The 22,620-nt window shown below is 40.6% G+C and overlaps 1 protein-coding gene across 2 annotated transcripts in view; it reads right to left on the bottom strand.

Annotated features, from left to right (window-relative positions):
* Positions 1 to 22,620, bottom strand: part of RAPGEF4 (Rap guanine nucleotide exchange factor (GEF) 4) — a 227,305-nt gene that overhangs the window by 40,688 nt on the left and 163,997 nt on the right. For both annotated transcript variants that reach the window (XM_005857587.2, XM_005857588.2), the window contains 3 exons: positions 20,837 to 20,952; positions 14,488 to 14,576; positions 11,000 to 11,078 (listed from right to left, as the gene is read on the bottom strand). In XM_005857587.2, coding sequence (XP_005857649.1) covers positions 11,000 to 11,078; positions 14,488 to 14,576; positions 20,837 to 20,952 — 284 coding nt within the window. The remainder of the gene's footprint in view (positions 1 to 10,999; positions 11,079 to 14,487; positions 14,577 to 20,836; positions 20,953 to 22,620) is intronic.

Here is a 22,620-nt window from a genome sequence, read left to right as displayed (position 1 = left end):
GATCGCTTTATGTGAAAATTATTTCTTTTCTGATTAACCCTTTGGTTTCTTGATTGTCTGCACACATAACTCTCCCCCCTGCCCTCACCCCCCCCCCCCAAAAAAAAAGAATGGCAATGCTGGGCACGACATTTTATGACTATTTTTTATGGTAACTAGCAACATAGTCAGGTACATGGCGGTTACAAATGAATGATTCCTGACAGATTATAAAAATATGTACTGGTTCAACCAAGAGTCAGTGAGAAAAAGTCTTTCCTACCTGTATGGGGCTGAAATGGTTTGAAATTTCAAGTTGATATGGAGTGGTTATAAGCCTAACTTTCCAGGTTATCGGGATTTGGATTCCAGGGACCAACACAAATGCTTGTGTGTTGGCTACAGAGGTATGAGCAGCACACCTGTGGCTACCCTCTGGGGCCCTCGTAGGATGACTAAATCAACGTGTCTCTGAGGGTCAAGACAGAGGTTTTCCTTGTCTTCTTTCCTGCTTGGGAAATTTGTCTGTTGTCAACAATGAAAGATAGAGTAATCTGACTGGAGGGATTAGCATGCTAACACTTCAAATGTGCAAAGAGCTTGACAGTTTATAATAAATACTAGGGGCCCAGTGCACGAAATTCGTGCACGTGGGTGTGGGGGGGTGTCCCTCAGCCCGACCTGCACCCTCTCCAATCTGGGAGCCCTCAGGGGATGTCCTACTGATGGCTTAGGCCTGCTCCCTGTGGTTCTCTGCTCTCTGTGGACCTGCCTGCCTGATGCCACCGCAGGTCCTGGTGTCTGCTCTCTGTGGGGGCCCTGCGGGGGACTGCTTGCCCCATGCTGCCACGGTCAGGGGCAAGCAGGGCCCTGCTGTCTGCTCGCTCGCTGCGGAGGATGTGCATACCGGCTCAAAGCACCTGGGTCCTGGGGATGTTCCCGCCCCGCCCCCAGCCACTTGGCATCTGCGCGAGTAGGCCCGGAGTGGCCGGGGGTGTTCCAGGATCCCGGCTGCTCTGGGCCTATGTGCGGGCCTACAGGCTCAGGCCGGCCTGGCTCCCGAGGACACCTGTCCCCGGGACGCAGGCCGCTTGGCACTGGCATTCGGCCACCTCGCCCCCCCGCTGCTTGGCTCCTACATATGCAAATTAACCGCCATCTTTGTTGGGTTAATTTGCATACTCACTCCTGATTGGCTGTGGGGCATTGTGAAGGTACATTCATTTGGATCTTTCTCTTTTATTAGTGTAGATGCTTGATGTGCTCATAGGATCCTATAATGCTCTCTCTACAATCATGCAGGGGAAACATTTTACAGATGAGGAGACTGAGGGTCAGGGAGATCTGCTCAGCCTTGGTCAGCGAGTAAATGACAGACAAGGCTCTTTCCATTATCATCGCTCCCACAGCCTCAAATAGTGGCTATAGTGACATCAGTGCTTGGGTTCATGAAATTATTAAATAATTGTATCTGAGGGGCAAAAATCCAAGTTTCCTGGAGCTGACTCAGCATGATGGGAACCTAAACCAGAGTTGGTGCACACTGCTTGTCAGGAGTAACTGACCAGATCTGGGGGAAAGAGGCTTTCTCTAATTTCTCATAAACGTTAAGCATTTTTGCCTTTGGAAAAATAAAGGAAGCATTGATTTGTTTCACAAAGCCTTGCCTTTCACCTTACAGATGTTGATTTACTAAAATAGAGGTGGGGTAATACTACTTTTATTGCTGAATTCACACATGTGCCCTCCCTAGGCAACATACCGTTCCAGTCCTGAGCAGGCTGCTGAGTCAGGTTCTTAAGGGACACAGAGGAGACTTTATATGTAATTGATTACACCTGAAATGACTTAGGCGTGTTGCTGGGGCTTCTATTCACACAACGATCTTCTCAGGCTTTTAGAAGATTTATGTGATTTTTAGATTTTATTAAACACCGACAAAAAAAAAGGTGGAGAAAGGAAAAAACACACACAACTATATACCCTTTAGGTAGCAGCCAAAAAATAAAGAACATCTTACCAGGTCCCTTGTATCAATATGATGTCAAAATGCAACCTAAGAAGAGTAATATTTCAAATGTAGTATGTTCATAAATTTAAACACATCAGGCTAAAACTAGAAAAATGCATTGTCTATTTGCTGCAGTAAGTCCTGTTTGGAATAAAAATCTAACTACTGTTCAGGATGTATAACAATTTAGAAAGGATTATCAATGTATTCCACACACACAAGATATTTTTTAACATCTGAAGAACACTATCTGAAATATGTAATTGGTTAATGTGTATGTTAAGAGTAGATTAGTAGAGAAAGTAAAATATATACTATTTCAATGATCTGGAAATACTATCTGGAAATACCTGTGCTGAATGAGACCATGATTTCTGATATCATGAAAATTGGGTTCAGGTAAGAAGTAATATGGCTGCTTGAATTCATAGGGAAAAGAGACACAGAAAGATAACTGTTTTGGCATCTCATGAAGTGCTTGGTAAAAGTCTAAAGAGAATCTAGAATTAGTCACTGAATTCTTATTTTAGACACAGTTTTTAAAAGGCCATAATAGTCCAAGTGGCCAGCTCATCACTAATACTGAGTTCATTTCAGGTGATTCACAGAATCATAGAATTTGTGAGATGCAAAAGCCCTTTGATTGTATCTCCTTGCAAACCACCATTTTAGAGGTAAGGAAACTGAGGTAGAATGAGGTAATTTTTCCAAATTTATCAATGGAATTCTTGGGACTAGAATTCAGTCCTCTTATCTCCCTCCCTAGTACTGTTTACCTGTTTATGCTGTTGTTTTATTTGACATTCATATTTTTTATGCTAACATATATTATACAGCAGAATTAGGTTAGATAACAGGGAAATCCATCTGAGATGTAGAAATTGATCCCCCCAAATCCTCAAAGACAACAAAATACATGCAAGAAATCAAGAGTTAAATGTTACAGCCTTGACTATCTGATGTCAGGGGAGCACAGAAATTTGAACTGAATTATATCCTCTTGGCTATAGTTTTAACCAGTTCTCTTGTCCAATATCTGCTGACTTAGAAAGCAGCAACTCACCACTACTAACCAAACATTCTTAAATCTACTGGCCATTCAAATCCTAACTTGAGGTTTCTCTTGTTACGGCAATAAGACTCCTTACCATCTGGCAGCATTAAATCCAAATCTTTAACAGCAGGAACCATGTGGTAAACTCACTGTGCATCTCCACATTTTCTAGTCAAGGTCTGGGCACATGAAAACATAAAAAGCCTCAAGTGTTTGTTGATTGACTGCTTACCTTAAACAATTCAATCACACTCCTCGGAGTGCAATATATAATGCAATTTTCTAAAATGTAGAAGACTCTTTTATCTTACCACAGCTCTTTAAAACCCTTTATCTAAATTATCTCAAGTTCCATCGTGTTGTGATATCAGCAAAATCATAGACACATTCTAAGCAAGATCATGTTCAGTGTCACCAGGTTGACTAAGTCTACACAAAATGTCTGGTACATTTTTTAAACAGAATCATTTAGTGATCAAGTATTTATTATAGGAGCACAAACTCTGAGTGACTAAATCTTCACTGAATCGGACCAGCTCTTTCAGCAACATGGAGATGCAGCTGAGGACGGACTGGACCTGCTTTCAATGAGGTACTAGGACTGAGCGTCGGAAAAGGCGAAGGCCACAGTGTAGGCTGCGGGCTTCCTACCCTGCCAACAGCAGGCTTAATATTCCATTGAGTCATTTTCCTCATGCTGGCTCTGCCGCTCAAACACTGTAATTATTTCATATATTTTTACCTAGTTATTATCTTACTCACCACAGGCACCTGTAATTTTTCTGTATTTTTTTTTTACTGCTCATTTACTTATTCTTAATTCAGCTAATAATGGTTCCATGTATTAAAATGATCATGGGGGAAAGTAAGTGAAAACCTCCTAGGATGTAGAGGCAGCAGATTCATTACAGCCTACAACAGGGAATAAAATATTATGTATACTTTTTGCAGTAAGTATATGCTAATTATGCAGCTATTTATAAAACACTTATCAACATTCAAACTGGTACTCTTCAATATTGTTGTTTTCTAAAGCCCTGCTTTGCATACAAAATCTCTGCTTGCAGCTGAAAACAAACTTTGGGGGTCATATGCCCACTGACTAGACAAAGCTTTTGTATATATATTTTTTACCTATGTCACATACCTCTCATGATGGTATAATAACTTCTTTATGTGGGCCAATATACTTATATTTACTGTATAAGGGGCTTTATGGTTTATAATGTGCATCCACACACACGGCCTCATTTGGTCACAACAGCCTGGGGAGGTGGGAAGGACAGGTATAACTACCCCTGTTATATAGACAGGGTTCAGAGAGGTTAAGGATGACTGCTGAGTAATAAAGCTTGTAAGATGCAGGCCTTCTGATTTCAGAGCTCTTGCTTTCCCCACTATTCAATGGGCCTCCTTCCTACCCTGCTTGCCTTTGTGGAGAATCCAAACATCCTGAGCATGGAGCCTGTTCCCTCTTTGATGCAACATGTCCTGGAAAATGCACGTTCTGGAATTAGACCACTTGGGTTCCTATCTGGGCTCCCCCACTTATAAACTGTGAGACTCTTGGTCAGTTATGAACCATTTAGAGCCTCAGTCCCTTCATCTATAAATTTCAGAGGACTGTTGTTAAGGATGAGATGGGACAATATTGGTAAGCCATGTAGAACAGTATCTGAGATATATTAAGTGCTCAGTAAAAGTTAGCTAACATGATCACTATAGATCCACCTCTGGAAATCATTTAAAATCCTTTAAATGGTTGGCTTTGGAATTTTAACTCTGTGATGCTGTTCCTACCAACATAGCTGCTCCTGTGTTTGTGTGTTCCTACTAATGTTGAGCTCACGGAAGCAATTTCTGTGCTGTCATTTTCTTTAGATGCCTCCCATCTCCTTGCTCAGAATATGTTTTTTTTCCTACTGGGTTCAAATCTTGTTCTAACACCTACCAGCTATGTAACATGGGGCCAATTACTTCACTGCTCAGTCTCACTTCTTATTGTAAAGAGAGTATACTTCTCATAGTGTTGATATGAGGCTGAGAAAACGTATGTAGAACAGTTGGCAGAGTATCTGACAATACAATCTTTTTTTATTTCAAAGAGCACATCATGTTCATATCATTATCAAACCAAGTCTTCCTTATTGGAAATAAACTCGTCACTTGCATATCTGCAGAAGTAAATTGCTCTGATAGTGTCATACGGACCAAACACGTTTCAGAGCCGAATGGAGGCTACAATAGTAACATTTGGCTCCAGCAAAATTTAAGATAACCATCTTCTTTAGAAATATAAAACATATTTCTAAAAACCTGGCTTCATCTAGATAATAAGAACCTGATACTGTTTTGGTATCAATAAGAAAAGAAAATTTTTAAAAAGTGGGTTTTTTTTGTTTGTTGTTTTTTTAGAGAACCCAAGACAACTTCTAAAGAGAACATCTCCAGGCCAATGTCACAGAGAAATAAATGATGGAGACCCTGCTTTTTCAGTAGGAAATCTGTTGTGTTTATTTTGTTCCTGTATAAGGGATATAATACATATAAAAACAGTTTCAGCTAAAACTTAGTGACAAATCTGTATTCTATATATTTATTTTTTTCCTCTTACTTCAGGAACCTAACAATTTTTCCATGCCAAAAGTATAGAATTTGTGTTGACTATTAAGTCAAAAGAAATTAGGATAGTAAGAGAAAATATTTGACCAAAATTATTGCTGTATTTAAATTTTTGTAAATTTAAATATGAGCCATTTGTCACTTAAGATTCTTTCAGCTACAGGAATAATCAGCCCTAAACAACAGAGACCTGCATTTGTTGACATAACAGAGAACTTATTAGCAGGATATTATTAGTTTCTGTCATCATAGACTCCATTTTCTTTCCTGACTCTACGACTTTCAGCTTCTTCAGAAGGCTCATTCCCCTAACATCTGTAGAATGACTGTCGCTGGCATTGGGGCTACAGACTTCCTGTTCTCTTTCTTAAATGGTGAAAAAGCTTTTTACCCAGAAGCCCCAGAAAGCCTCTCTTTGAATCTATTGTACCAGTGTGCCTTGGGCCTGCAATTGAGAACCAATCGTGGTCAAGGGCAGCCACCTACTATAAGAAGCTAGAATGACCAATGGAGATCACACTGACTTCAGGAAGTCAACTACAATGTCCACTCCATTGTCTAGGTCAGTGATGGTGAACCTTTTGAGCTCGGTGTGTCAGCATTTTGAAAAACCCTAACTTAACTCTGGTGCCGTGTCACATATAGAAATTTTTTGATATTTGCAACCATAGTAAAACAAAGACTTATATTTTTGATATTTATTTTATATATTTAAATGCCATTTAACAAAGAAAAATCAACCAAAAAAATGAGTTTGCGTGTCACCTCTGACACGCGTGTCATAGGTTCGCCATCACTGGTCTAGATTCTCATTAGTGCCACCTAGAGTTTCTGCCAGTATGTGAGGAATCTTAAGTGATTATTTGGCTTCCATGTCCTTGATTTCTCCTACACGTAAAATGAAATAAATATCATACCAGTCCATTTTTTGCCTCAAAGTGGGGGCGGGGTGTTAGAATGATAAAGTAAATGTATGAAAATGCTCTGAATCAAGGATACAGTTATTAAATTCAAAATAATATTAACTTAGTTGTGACCATATACTGAATTGAAGGACTGACTATGTTTGTATATAAACAAAAATATAGCAGAGTGTAGTCATGAAACACAGAAATTAAGACAATCAGAGAGCAATTTGGTAATGAACACCAAACATGTTAACATATTACATATTCTTTGCCTACTTTTAGAAATTTAAAGCAATACTATCATCTATGTGGGCAAAGATTTAGCTGGAAGGACGTAGATTCATCCCCTTATATTTGTTACAGGAAAAATGTGAAAATAATCTAAATATCCAATAGGAAGAGGCTAAGAAAGTAAATTATGACATATCTGCCATATAATATTGAGTCATTAAAAATGATAGTGTTTTTTTCATGCATCTTTGTCAGCTTATTGCCCAGCACTGTATGACACATTGTAAGTGCCCAATAAATGTTTGTGGAATTACCTGAAAAAAATTATACACACACACACACACACACACACACACATATATATATATTTGAAAAGATATCCACAACATACCAGTAAGAGGGAAAAAATATTACAAAAAAACCCACATGTAACATGATCTCATGTATATAAAATTATATAAAATTTCTGGAAGGTTTTTCACAAAACAGTGGTAAGAGACCAGATGAATTTTTCTCTCTTCCCTTTTTCTGTAAATTGAATTTTTTTTTACAGTGAGAATGTTTTAGTTTTAAAGATGACAAAGCTATCTATATTTAGAAAAATGGTGTGGAAAAGTATTTAGTGGCAAAGAAAGATATTCATAAAGTACTGTTTAGTGACAAAGCACACACAATTATTTATAGTATGATCCCATTATATTTATAATTATAAATCTATTTGTTTTTTTAAAAGTCTGGAAGGATACATATTAACATGTTAACAACAGTAATACCTGGTGAGGTGATAGTTGGTTTTAATTTTCCTTTTAAAGACTAACGGAAGATTGAACTGAATTTTAAGTATAGATTTAAAAAAGGTTAAAAAACTGGAGATGAAAAGGACAGAAACTGAACAAATATAATTTTAAAAGCTCATTATAAAGCACTTGTATTCATCAGGTCAAATCATGTCCCAAGCGTATCTAATGAATAGAGACTCTCTCTCATTAGCACATAAAAGGCCTGAAATATTAATGTTAAACAGAGTTCTACCACCTTCCTCTATGCTAAAAGCAAAATTGGAGGAGACACACAATGTGGAATAAGGACAGAAATAAGTGTCAGTAGCTCAAGAATTAAATCTTTTCCGTACTAGTAATTACCTTTCTCTGAGCAAATCATAATTTTTCATTATTCTAATTTATTGATTTGGAAAAAGAGGAGTGAAAATACTGACTTCTACAGAGGGCTGCTGTGAAAAGTCACATATTAAGTACTTTGAAAACACTCAGCCAAAGCAACGCACTTTAACGTGGGTGCTTAAATGGAACTTGGTTAAGTATTTTAACATCCTTACATCCCGTGTTAAGAACATGGGGGTTAACTCCCTTGTTCAGTTTTACATTGTATCCCCCGTCGCTGTGCATGTGGTGTTACGCGGTTTACGTGTATGCTGTTTTTGTCTGCCCATCATCTATTTCTGCACTTTGTTTTTCTTCATAGGCAGTCTCCCTCCAGTAAAGGGCATTGCCTTCCCTTGACTAAGATGTCAGCAGTGACCCAAGCTAGGCCAACTGGCCCCCACTTCCCAGAGATATGGGAGGAGGTGAGGGCCCAGGATGTTGGAGCAGATTTACCCCAACAGCACTGCCTTCAGTTGCTGCCTCGAGCCCCTTTCTAAGGCCTGGGCTCTTCAAAGATTCCTTCAATTCTCTGAGTTACCCCATATTTTTCTTAGATTCCTTTCGTTGCCAGTCATGGTTGTCTTATGTTACTCATAACCAAAGAAAGGTTCCTTATATAACATCTCCCCAGATAGAAAGGGATTAAAAACTGAATCCTTAGCATTACGTAGAAGCACTTAGACATGTATGGCCTTCTGGGATAGAGCCTCTTCCATTTGCTTGCACGCAGCAGGACAAACTCTCCGGCACGCCCTCCCAGGCACACCCTCCCTGGGCATTACAGAACAGTAGTTCTTGTTTGAGGCTCTTATTCCCAGTATCTAAGGACCAGGCTTAGGCTGCCCAAGTGGCTATTTAAATTAATGAAAGTTAAATACAATATAAAAATTCAGTTCACCCATCATAGTAGCCAATTTCAAGGCCAGTGGCTACTGGGCTAGCACAGATGTGGAACATTCCCATCATTACAAATGTTCTATTGGACACTCCATCTATTTGCTTTCAATAAATTAGGCCTACTTTGGTTTTAGCCACCTCAGTTGTGCAATACATTGTCAAAAAATGTTCTTAAATGGTAATTAAAGGATAAGCTTTTAAAGAACTAAGTTATAAAGAAAAAGCCGCCATACCCAGGCGTGGAATGCTGAGACTTGGGTGAATCATGGCTCTGTCACTGCCTTGGGCACGTCACTCCATTTTTCTGAACTTCAAAATCCTCATTTGTGTCATAAAGCTAATACTAACCCAACAGACTCCTGTAAGGGTAAGTGGTATGTTACAGGCTGATGCTCTTAGCATGGCGCCTGACACGTAAGTAATTGATTCCAAATATAACAGTGGAGAGAATCTAGGTTCCTGCAGGGCCAGGTATGATGAGGGGGGTCTAGAGCACTAGGTGGCTATCTCCTGAGAAAAGAACTAGGATTGGGTACACAGGTTCCTCTTGATTCTATTGTTCACTTCCCGGTCTCCACCTCCCCTCGCCCCCCAACATCATTACTGCCATACCTTCCTACCTAGAATGGCCAGGACTTTAGGATTTTTTATTTAAAAACAGAGGTCAGTGGTAACGAATGTTTTCAATCAACTCTGGAGGAGAATAAGCTAATAAATGAACAAATCAGAATTTGCAAAAAATTAAATTAGTATTGGGGGCTTGAGTAGTAAGATGATATGACTTATAGCCCAAAGTACTCTTACTCTTCCTTTGGTTTTTAAGTCCACTGTACTCTCTTACTCTTCTTTTATTTTGTTTGACTTAAGCTTATCCATGTGCTGTTGAAAAAATTAGTGTATATTCAATGGTGGTTTTTATTTTTCCTTCCAACAAATCTCAAAGATCTAAGAATGACTACCGTGTATGGAGCTGAAAGAGCACAGAGAGATTCTGAGTGTGTTAATTTTACTTGAGAAAAACTGGTTATGAGCCAGAAAGAACATATAAAATATAAGTCTCATTAAGCTGTCTTTACTTAGTAAGATAGTTCCCAGGCAAATACCCAAATTTCACTCTTGCAGTTCCCTCTGAATAACACATTCAACTCAAATCTCCTATCCTCACACATTCTATTGACTTCAAAGAGAATGATGGGTGAACAAGAAAATGAGAATCAGATAGGGCAATTATAATTCTGAAAAAGGAAAGCATTCCCAATGTTGATTGGATTGCCCAGAAAAAAGAAAGCTATTCTCCTTCAATATATTTAACTGCTCACAAAAGGCCAAAGTGTTTTGGGTTCTACATTTTTGTTGCTTTAAAAATAAAGCAGAATCGGAAAATACGTTTTCACATAGCCCCCAACCCCCAAATTGACAGTGTGTCTTATTAATAATATTTACTTCTTTTACTTAATTTACATTTTCTGAAAGTTCCCTCTGATCCAGACATGGTATACCAAGTGGTCAATTCAATAGACTATTGAAAAGCTGCCCCAAACAAACTCAACTTTTAAGCTGCCAAGAACTGCCATTAGAATTTCAAGTTTTATAACTTTAAGTAAATGTAATGATAATAAAAATAGCAATGAAGGAATGAATTTTCAGTATCTAGAGGAGAGGATGGACTAGGACAAATGTAAAAGAAAAGCTATCCCCTAATGATAACTTGTCTTTAAGCCAGTGGGTTAGTGGTCTGATTAATACTACAGCTTAGAGGAGGAACACAAGCAGGCCACGACCCAACCTGCCCGGTATCCTAACAGGTACAATGTCTGCCTCCCAGGTTAGTATTACCCCTAGTAATACTCCCAGATTCTTCTCCATACATTTCTCTAGCCTACCTCCCAGGTATGTATGTTTCTAACTGGTATCACCTTCCTGAAGTGACTTGATTCCCATTTTGCACCAGTAATGAGGAAGAAATCCTCCAACATGACACAGCAAAACCATGCCAAGGAGAGCTGGGGTCTATGCTGGGGAAGCACAGCTCTGCCTGGGCCATGACTTACCTTCAGAGGCTGGGGTGAGGTAATGGCCATGTACATGTAGGGTGTCTTGAAGGGAATAGAGACTTTTCACAGTAAAAGGATATTGGGCCACCAGGGCTGGGCAAAGCTGGGTATTTGGCATAAAAACACAGTGCATCATAACAAAGTCATTTAAAACAGAATCTGCAGGGGAAAGAAAATGCAAAGCAGAAAAGGAAATTAGGTTCTTAGAGAAATCTTTAGGAAAGCAAGTGTATCTATTCTTTGGTTCTCATATGCTGGCTTGGAGAATTATGGTTTTACTATACACAGAAGCACTGCATATAAAAATAACCCATGGATAGTACCATGTATGCAAAGAAACATGGTCATTTGTCACCTTTACACCATATGTCTTTTGTCAATATCACCTTTTCTTTATCTCTTTTTCACCTTCTATTTCCAGAGGGAGCAATGAAGGATGAGAGGATGATGGAATTACAGAAAAAGAAGGTGGTAAGAGCAAAGAATTGGTGAGGATAACAAAATATGGAAAGGAAAATAAAAGAAAAGATACAGGCTGTGAGTAGCAACAGAAGCAAAACAAAGCTCTCTAGTAGATTAAAATGGTGACTGTCCTGTAGTTGAAGCTGTTTTGTAGGTAGGCAATAAGGCAAGTCCCAAAGATAAGCTTCATTTGCTTCATTCTGAATTCATGCTGGTTCTTCATTGCAAAGACAACACTCTCTAGTCAGCGTTGGTGGAAAAGCACATGAAGACAGGCCCGAGAGCCTGTGGAATCCACCTGATGAAACTTGGAATCCAAGATGCCATGGGGACTTTCAATTGAAACATGAACTACACTGGCTGAGATTTGTGAAACTCACATAGCTTTTCAAATAGAAAGTGGTGAGAAATGTGAAAATTTTAACTATATAAAATTAGATAAACATTACTGTCTATTTAAATGAACTTATATTGGCAAAGTTGGAATCAGTGATTACAGGTTTAACTATTATACTCATCTAAAAATTGAGATATAACTGACATACAACATTACATAAGTTTAAGGTGTACAATGTATTGATTTAATACATTTATATATTGCAATATGATTACCACCGTGGTGTCAGCAAATGCCTCTACCACGTCCCATAATACCACTATTCTCATTAAAATATAAGGGATAAGTGTAACCCCAAGCTGTCATCCTGTCATTACTCGGTGTTACCAGTCATTTCAGTCCCAGTATACTGAACCAGAGAGGATGCAGACAGAAGTTGTATAGAACTTTTTTAAGTACAAAGGGACTTTGGCTTGTCCAAGTTTGACATCTAGGGTCTCCTTTACATGTTTTAGATATTCTCTGAGGAGAGGGGAGATGATCCTTGCTTATGAGGCTCCCAGAAGGCCTGTGCTATACAGTAGTTCACACCTTGCTAATGCGGGGATTTCAGTAGAGCACTCCAAGGCTGGGGAGCGGCCACGTTGCATGGCAACTACCCACTTCACTGCATCCTTTAGTTTCTCATCACGGGGCCCGTCACATTGTCCCCAATGCTTAGCTTTGCACTTAAGATCCTCCAGGATCTGTAGTCAAATGCTTAGGCCTCACCTTCCTTCTCCCACTTCTGTATACGATCACCCAACAAAACCAAGCTGCTTGACCTGACCGCTTCTATGTCAGTACTGATGTTGCACTTCTGCGTGGAACGCTTTGCCCCTGGGCTCCAGTGACTAGACACCAGCCTGTTTTCAGGGCCATTTCAAAGGCTATATTCTTCATGATACTTTGCCCGACCCCTTCAATTAGTCAGTGCTCCTGAAGCACTGACCACATCCTGCCTGATGGTCCAGCTGTTTGCACATTCCTTTGTGTCCTCCAGTTGGTTATAAACTCCAGTGCGTGCCTCGTCCAGAGCATCGAGCTTAGTGCTTTCCCAGGGAGATACTCAACAAATATGGAGGCAAAAATAGCTTCCCTGGAGCCAGAGATCCTGGCTTTATAACAACGACTCCCCAATTAACTCGCTATATAAAGAAAGATCTCAGATAATCTCTTTATAAAATGAGAAGCTGGAATGAAGAGCTAAAATAAGAAGTAATCAGAGCTAAAATAATTTTAGGAGGTATATAAAAATAGTAATTTCACTCACAGATGGTGGAAATGGACCTTGAACTACCACTGGGTTGTTAGATAATTCTTTGAACTTCTTTTAGTGAGAAATCTTCTTTGATGTAGTTCAGTTTGCTTACAATATTAACCTTTTATGCTGAGAGGCCAGTAGCATATAATTTTTTTTAAGTTGAATGTAGACTATTCTAAAGTTAACACAAGATGGTTCCCAAAGTGGAGAATGATAGTATAACTGGACACTCAGTTCACCCGCAAGATTCATCTCATTCACCCTCCAATCTCTGAGTCTTAGTGAATACTACTGTAAGGTAGTGTTATGTGTTGAATTTTATCCTCCCAAAAAGACATGTTGAAGTCCCAATCCCCAATACTTCAGAATGTGACCTTATTGGAAATAGGGTCTTTGTAGGTGTTGTCAAATTGAGATATGGTCTTGTGTGGGCCCTAATCCGATGAGTGCTGTCCTTATAAGAAGAGAAACTTTGGAAACAGAGATAGCTGCACAGAAGAAAGGTTATGTGAAGAGTTAGGGAGAACATGTGACAATGAGGACAGAGTTTGGGGTGGTGCATCTATGAGCCACGGAACACTGACGATTGCTGGCTAAAAGCCAGAGGTCAGGAGAGGGGCATGGAGCAGGTTTCCCCTCACAGCCCTCGGAAGGAACCAACCCTACCGCCACCTTGATCTCAGACTTCTAGCCTCCAGAACTGTAAGATGATACTCCTCTGTTGTTTAAGCCATCCAGTTTGAGGTACTTTGTTACATCAACCCTAGCCAACGAATATAGGTGATGGTAGTTACTCTCTGGGGCAGCCCGCGACTCTACAACCAGAGACAGAACTATTTTACTCCATTGGAGTGAGGTTGTACCTCTGGTGTAGGCAGCAGCAAATCCTTTATGGGAATAGGTAGAATTTAAATGATAACCTAATAGATGTCTGTAAAGGTGAATTTAAATGCTAACCTATGAGACCTGACCAGGTGGCTCAGTTGGTTGGAGCATCGTCCTGAACACCAAAGATGGCAGGTTCAATTCTTGGTCAGGGCACATATGTAGGTTGTGGATTTGATCCCAGTCATGGGTTTGATCTGGTCAGGGCATGCATAGGAGGCAACCAGTCGATGTTTCTCACATCAATGTTCCTCTCTCTCTCTTTCAAATCAATAAACATATTCTCAGGTGAGGCTTAAAAATAAGTGATAACCTTAAGAGATGCCTATAAAAGCCTAATCCTCATGTGTATGAATGAGATTGAGCCATTCCCGAAGGACAGCCAGGAATGGAGCAGGCAGAGGAGGGTCAGAAGGATGACTCCCTGCGTGGGCCACACAGGGATGCTCTTAGGATGTTAATCCAACAACCCCTTCTAAAACTGTTTTGTCTACACACGCTGAGAATGAACTCAGGATTTATTTATTTTTACAGTGTTCTGCATGGGTTTAGTGAACACACAAACTATTCTAGGTATTTACCTGTTGCTTCATTTAAAGCTGGCTCAAGGCGTATTGTTTCTAGAAAATGCTCTAAAATTTTTTCAGGTGTTCCTGACATCACAGTATACCTGGATAAAAAATAAAAACATCATCAGCTTTTCAAAAGTGGGAAAATCATTAATAAATAACTTTTCACATATCTAAGATTTTTTTTTTTTTAGATCTCAGGAAACCATTTCAACTTAACTTATGGCCCATATTCTCGCAGCAGTTCTCAACCTGTGGGTCGCAACCCCTGAAAATACATCCTGCATATCAGATATTTACATTACGATTCATAACAGTAGCAAAATTACAGTTATGAAGTAGCAACAAAAATAATTTTATGGTTGGGGGTCACCACAACATGAGGAACTGTATTAAAGGGTCGCAGCATTAGGAAGGTTGAGAACCACTGCAAGAGAGACCATGTACTTTGCCAGAGTCACACAGGAGGACAATGAGAAAACCACAAGTGGAAGTCGTTACTAAAACGTGACTCTTTTTCCCTACATGGAACTAAAGTAAATTTCTTGGAGAGCGGCTCTGGCAGGCTGGGAACTGAGCAACTCCAGCCTTGCTCCGAGAGGAATGAGAAGAAGCATGTGAATCCCAGGGCAATTCAGGGCAGGCACGGGGAGCAGAGAGGGGAAGCGACAGTAAACTAGGTTACCCATATATGGGTTACTTGTAGCGAAATTTCAGTCCCACAGTGGATTCCCCTGCCTATTTCTGGAATGCTCTGTCTTTTCCAACTGTACATTGGCATGTGCTTTGGAAATACAGCTAAGAATAAAGCAGGAGAAAAACACACACCCCCAAACCCAAACACCAATGAGCAAACAAGCAAACCCCAATAGCATTTGAATAGGCAATAAATCAGCAACAGGAAATTCACACAATTTATTTCAATGTCCAATATATTTTTGGGGAGGTGTTATTATTTCAGAAGATCCATTTATGCAGATCTTCAATCAGCATGAAAGGATTTATTTTTAAAACTGAATGTGGGTTATTTCAAAGTCATATTCAAGATGGTAACAAGACAGTGAATGAAAACTTAGAGGCAAAATACATTAAGATGATATGGGGCTCCTATTCCAAAATTCAGGCTTTGCTTTTCTGCTTGGCATTTCATCCACAGCAAAATGACAGGGAAGAAAAAACAACAATGAAAATAACAGTCTCTTATGTTCATAGCGCAGTGGTAGAATTTGGCTCTAGGAGAACCTAAATCCCTTCGCCTTCTCACCAACATCCTTTCTTGTTTGAGACCTTGGAGGTAGTGCATTGAAATCCCAAGAATTTCCCTAACATATTAAATCTCAGGGTTTTAACCTTATGCCTGAGGGAGTGAAGAAGAGGCAGGTCAACATATGACCATCTGCATGTGAAAACAGAGAGGGAGAGTGCATGAAGCAACTCTGGTATTGAATGAGGTAGTAAGTGCAGTCTACCTGGAAGGCAACCATTAGCTAAAACTATTCTGTGTCAGCCCTGGCCAGTATGCTCAGTGGTTAGAGTGTTGGCCTGTGCACTGATGGATCTCGGGATCGATTCCTGGTCAAGGGCATGTACCTGGGTTGCAGGTTTGATCCCTGGCCCTGGTTGGGGCACGTGCTGAGGCAACCAATGGGTGCCTCTTTCACATCAATCTCGCTTTCTCTTTCTTTCTCTCTGTCTCTCCCCCCACTCCTTTCTACTATCTCTGAAAATCAATGGGAAAAATATCCTCAGGTGCAGATTAACGAAACATTTTAAAAACACATATTCTCTGTGTGTGTATGTGTGTACAGGTCTACACATGTGTGCGTGTACACGGAGGCAAAAAGAATTGAAGAGTTAAATCTTTGAGGAAGCCTGGATTTGGAGACTAGAGAAGAAGAGGGGAAATAGGAAAAAAAATACTTTAATCTCAAAAGCATGACCCCTTTCTCAAAGTAAATAAGGTAGAAGACAATGGTTTTTCCTCTTGTAGGCACTGAATATTTGAGAAAAAGAGAGGGCATATCTATAAATACTATCAACGCTTCAAAGGGAAAAAATTGCTGTGTGCGTTCAGTGACTCCTAAAATGCATGATTCTGGGATGGTGCTCAGCAGATGCGCTGGAAAGGGAGCAGCATCTGGCCACATGGTAAGAACGTGGGGTGGGAGGGGGCGCTCCACATCTGTCAAATGTTGACTGTGCCCGGACAACGAAGTGGGCCCTGAGCAGTGTCCTCACCTTTACTCCTGCTAGTTAAATGTTAGCTTTATTCTGCAGGTGGAGAAACTGCTCTGCAAGGGGAGGCACCAGGCCCGCGGTCACACGGTGCGTAAACACGAGGTCCCTGGTGTGAGCCCCGGGCAGCGCACAGCGTGAGTCTCAGGTCGCTGCAAGGGCGTCCTGGGCACCAGGCAGAAGCTGCGTCTAGGTAATTGGAGCCCATTCTGAACAGGAAGTCGGCTGTGCAATGAAAAACCCCTTCTGAAGGGAACTTGTTTGCTTTTTTTTCTGAAAAATGAGCTTTATGTGGGGTGTAAATATGTTACATTAAAAACCAGTTACTTGTTATTTACCACGGTGCTGGGCAGCTGCCGCTAGTAAACGTTTAACTCTGATGGAAGGTTGGCTTCACATTCTGTGTTCCCAGTGTGGACATCCCTTACCTAGGGTACTATGTCTGGTCAGAAAGAGGAAAGACCAGCGTGGCAGGCCAAGAATCCTATCAGTTCACTGAATAGAAGTGGTCTCTCTAAACTTGGCCACAGGGTCCATCTGACACCAGGGGATCTTTCTTTTGCTACCAAAGGCTCCCTCTAGTGGCTCCCCCTGCTGTGGCCGTGTTACCCACCTCTCCCTCTTGTGGGCGACAGGGAGGGCTGTCTGGTGTGGACGTTCTTTTAAGGCAGAGAGCTCTGAAGGCTGAGGGTCAGGGAGTTTCTGGCCAGGCATAGCCATCTGTGTGGTCTCGCAGCTCTGGGTTTGACTGAAACATCACGTTATTGCTTTGTTTCAGGCTGGGCATTCCCAGGCGTCTACTGCTGACCTCTGTTTAAATGAGGGACTTGAAGACCAGACAGCACGACTCTGTTCAGTTTATTGCACAAAGGAGCTAATTTAGCCCAAGTTAAAGAGAACCCCAACTGGTTACACTATCCAAGTTGTGAGGGTTTAAGCCTGTGACAGAAAATCTTCCCCTAACATCAAGTCTGGAAATGAAGTTAGGAAATCAGACAGTTCCATCTGTACCTAGAACAACAACAACAACAACAACAGAAAAGGTTTGGGGGGGGGGAAGCCTGAAAGAGATTATCTTTCTGCAAACAGGTTGGTGTTTGATAGTCTAAGGATGAGCAACACAGTAACTAACACAGTCATTTGAAATTCTTTCTTTCTTACTAAAACCACATGACCACAGAGCAGAAGATAACCAGAATGGTAAATTTTGAGGGCTCCATAAAGTTGATCCATCATGAGAAATACTGTCTTGCAACTGACATTTGACTATCACACTCACAATGAGTGGCTTGGGTAGAGTTAGGCAATTCTGAAACTTTTCTGGATTTCTCAGGGGAAAAGGGAATCAGAAAAATAACATTATTATCGCACCAAAAGTGACCTTTTTTAAGTTCAAAAAAGACAATTTCTGAGGAGATAGAAGTCCTAATGGTTCCTAAATTTTAAGTCCATCCATAGACAAGATTGCTGCCATGTTACTGAAGTTATCCAGAAGATCAGGCCAAAATTCACTCACACAGCCTCCCCTTTTCAACTTGGGTCTGGCTTGGGGAAGCTCAACATGGAAAATAACCCCCTGAGAGAGTAGCTTTGTATTCTTCAGGAAACTGACTTTGCTGTCGCATTATTTTGTACTCATTGATATTTCTTAATGCTGAGAACATGCCAGGTTTTTTAATTATATAAGAAATTTGGATTGGTCTAGAGGACACATATAAGGAGATATAACAGAAATCAGATCCGGGCCCTAAAATAAGTTTAACACACATGGCCTCTCCTTTTCTGTTCCCTTTAGTTTGATTTCATTAAAAAAAATCTATATTTGGATTGCGCTCTGAATGGAAGATGCTGCAACAAGCAAACGCTTTTGATCATTCTGCCATGAAGATCAAAATGAAGAGGCGAAAGATGGGGAGCTCCAGGGGCCCTCTTGGCCAAATGTTTCAAGGTTACGGAGAATGTTCAAGGCTTCCCTTTTCAGGCTGCAAAATTTTCCTGAGACACCTGAAGCATTATTAAAGAATGCAGATTATCACCGTAAATGTCCTAGGTCCATGTAAGAGCATTAAGGAAAATCATCGGAGATAGTCCCAACCTTCACATAAAATATGTCTTAATTTTCATCCTCTATGGGCTGGAAGGACAACTATTAAAAAAACTTGGGCATGAACATTTTCAAGAATGGATGTCAGTGAAAAAAAATAATGAAGAATTCTGGATGGTCATTTATAGATTTGTAAGTGAAAGGATATGTCTTTTTTTTTTAAGAATTTTGATAGTGAATTACTCTTTTTTAAAATATATTTTAATGATTTTTTACAGAGAGGAAGGGAGAAGGATAGAGAGTTAGAAACATCGATGAGAGAGAAACATCGATCAGCTGCCTCCTGCACACTCCCTACTGGGGATGTGCCCGCAGCCAAGGTACATGCCCTTGACCGGAATCGAACCTGGGACCCTTGAGTCCGCAGGCCGACGCTCTATCCACTGAGCCAAACCAGCTAGGGCAGGATATGTCTTATATAGTCCATTTTATATCACTCCTTTTGAAATATATTGGTTTGCAAGGTTTACTACATAGTGTTGAGGATACAGTATTTATACACCATGTTTTGCTATAATAACCTGCAAGGCTGCAGGAGAAAAGGCATGGGCATTGATCAAGCTGGACTTGAATCCCAGCTCTATCCTTATAAGCTTTGTAATCTTGGGCAAGTAACTTGCTTCTCTGTGCCTAAATTTTTCTATCTGTTGAAAGGAGTTGTAATAAGGGATTATATAATCCTAGAGGCCCAGTGCACGAAATTCAAGCACTGGGGGGGGGGGCATGGTTTAGCCCGGCTTGCGCCCTCTCGCAGTCCAGGAGCCCTTGGGGGACTTAGGCCTAAGCCATCAGTCAGACATCCTTAGCGTCAGTCAGACATCCTTAGCACTGCCGTGGAGGTGGGAGAGGCTCCTGCCACACGGCTGCGCTTGCCAGCCGTGAGCCTGGCTCAGGGCTTCTGGCTGAGCGGCGCTCCCCCTGTGGGAGTGCACTGACCATCAGGGGGCAGCTCCTGTGTTGAGTGTCTGCCCCCTGGTGGTCAGTGCGCATCATAGTGACCAGTCGTTCTGCTGTTTGGTCAATTTGCATATTAGCCTTTTATTATATAGGATATGCAAAATATACTATGGCTATTCAATAATATTATATTTCTTCCCACCTTCCTTGTAAATATGTCCATTCATCCAGATGAAAATATCTGAGCCTTAGGCATTTAGTCTAAACAATAAAAGTCCATCAGTTATGGGGAGTGTCCTGATTAAAGGGAACACCCCGTTTACATGGCAAAGAAGGAAAGATTACTGGGATGCATTCCTTTTTCAACATATTATTTGGTGACATTTCTTTAGCTACAGAATTGCTCTTTTTATTATCCTAAGATTGGAAATTAATCTTCATTTTCAAAACGAGAATCTGTGATTTTCTACAATTTCTTGGAGCTGCATTTCCTAATTCTCCTGTATTACCATCCAATTGTTGGTGCATTTGATGAAAGAGTCTCAAGTAGGAAGTTGCTGCAAAGGATGGAACATACACATACTGTACAGACCCAAGTTTACACAGCTCCTGAGAAGCAAGTACCCTTTGGACAGAGGAGGGCAAAGGCATGCTTCTAGGCTGCAATCCAAGTCTACCTTATATTTAAATCTGGGTTTCTGTCAAAGATATTCATTCTGATAACAAGATGAAAACACTTCTTGACAAATCCTCCCTATGAAATTCAAATACCAACGGGTCTCATCACCTGGGGTCTCCATGCCCTTGAGCTGCCTGGCATTCCTACTTCCATTGTTCTCTCCAATGCCTTCTGTTCCAAAGCTCCCACAGTTGAACACTGTATCCAGAGAGCATCTTTAGAGTAGGGGAATATTCTCCCCCGTTATGCTAGGCAGCACCAAGCTAAACACAGTGCCAGAAATGGATACATTATACTGCACAAACTGTGTGATTAGTCAATAGAGAGAAAAGTCACACACACTGCCATCTCCCACAGAAAAGGAGAACATGCTATTGTGGAAATGATGATACCATGTGAAAAGGTTAATCATAGTCTGGCGATTGCAGCATTGGACGCAAACCTACTTTTGCTGAGGCTGTGAGTTTCCTTGATTAGAAGCCCTGCTCCCTGCTGGGACCTTCTCCAGCACCAAGACATCTTGGTCGTGTTCTTTCAGTCTGACTGTATTCGCCTCAACGTCCTGCAAATACAAATTACACCACATACAGATGCTGCCATTTTCTCAGACAATGAAAAAAAATTTCAAATGCTTCAGAAACTCATTTGGTGCTTGTGATGCTAATTGTTGTGTCTACAAATTAAGTCATTTTCAAAGTCAAGGGCTGGAATGGCCAGGGAGAGGACCAGATGAGGTTTGGGCATGTGGTTTTAAAGCTCTGTTTTTCCCCCCAATTCAGAAAATCAGCAGAGTAGAGAGGAGTGTGGCTGTGCTCTGAGAAACTTCTGGGAGAGGGTGGTACAGCGGGAAGATAAGGGAACAAAGCATTTACTCTTTATAAAAATATGTGGCCAATAGCACTTAGCTTCAACCAAGTTCTTTCATTCTGCTTTTCTTATGAGGACATTTAGTTTTCTTGGGAATGCTACTTTTTTGCTCTGAACAAAAGACTTTACTTATTTCATTATAATTTTTTTTTTTACAAAATCAGTTTGAAATGTGTTAAAAACATTTTTTCAGTTATTTTGAAGAATTTTATAAATCACATCAGTGATAATGGTCCTTATGTGATTCCTTCAAAAATTTTTTTGGCTAAATGTAAACTCCGTATGTGCAAACCTCAAAGAGTTAGTTCAAGTTTACCTCTAAATTTCAATGTCAGTTTAAATACTTAATTTAAAAAATGTAATGTGCTCTATCTCATCATTTGGTCCCTATTTTAAAAGAGATTAGATAAGAACCACGTCAAATTCCATGTGGTATTTTTTTCTATATTATTCAATGGTATAGTTTTTAGTGACACTTTCTTTGCATTAAGAGAATGCATTCCTAAGACAAACTTTGGTGTCAGAAATTGGGCCACCAAAGGCAAATATGTAAGGCTGTGTAGTGATAGGTGTCCATGCATAAGGAATGGAGAATGATGTTGTAAATCATCATTAAATAATGTCAAATGTACCAGAAGCATAAAAGCTGCAGTTTGGACTTTCAAGGAGGATGGACAAAGATGCTAAGGGTGGGAGAGGCAGAGAAGAGAGTTTGCTTTGTGAGCCAGCAGGGAAGGGAACAGAGATAAGTGATCCTAGAGGGACCGTGTCTCAGGGTGAACTCAAGCGAGGGAGGGATGCAGTATGGGCCCCCTGAGATGCTGTCATCAGCTGGATTGTTCTTCCCAAGGGACCAGGGGCTGCATGGTGGGGAAAGGCCAGGGCCCGTCTCTTCTAAAGATCACCCACTCTCATAGATACCGTAACAAGCTTAGGTTAGGCCCATCTGCAGAGCCAACTTTAAATGCAATTACTCTTCACCTACTTGCCAAAGCCTGACATTCCTTTAGTGTGAATCAATTTGACATAAAGCACTTGAAATAAAAACGCTTGGTTAGAGTAACCACGATTAGCATTAATTCCCGCTAAAACATAACCACTGACTAAATCGAGAGAGCGTGTGCTGTTATAGAAAGGCTCAGATTTCACCCTGATCGGTTTGGCTCAGTGGATAGAGCGTCAGCCTGTGGACTGGAGGGTCCCGGGTTCGATTCCCATCAAGGGCATGTACCTTGGTTGCGGGCGCATCCCCAGTGGGGAGTGTGCAGGAGGCAGCTGAATCGATGTTTCTCTCATCAATGTTTCTACCTCTCTATCCCTCTCTTTTTCCCTTCCTCTCTGTAAAAAATCAATAAAATATATT

The sequence above is a fragment of the Myotis brandtii genome, unplaced genomic scaffold (genome assembly GCF_000412655.1).
Source record: "Myotis brandtii unplaced genomic scaffold, ASM41265v1 scaffold112, whole genome shotgun sequence".
In the NCBI taxonomy this organism is placed as follows: domain Eukaryota; kingdom Metazoa; phylum Chordata; class Mammalia; order Chiroptera; family Vespertilionidae; genus Myotis; species Myotis brandtii.
Note: the sequence above shows the minus strand (reverse complement) of the source record. Positions and strands in the feature narration are given on the sequence as shown.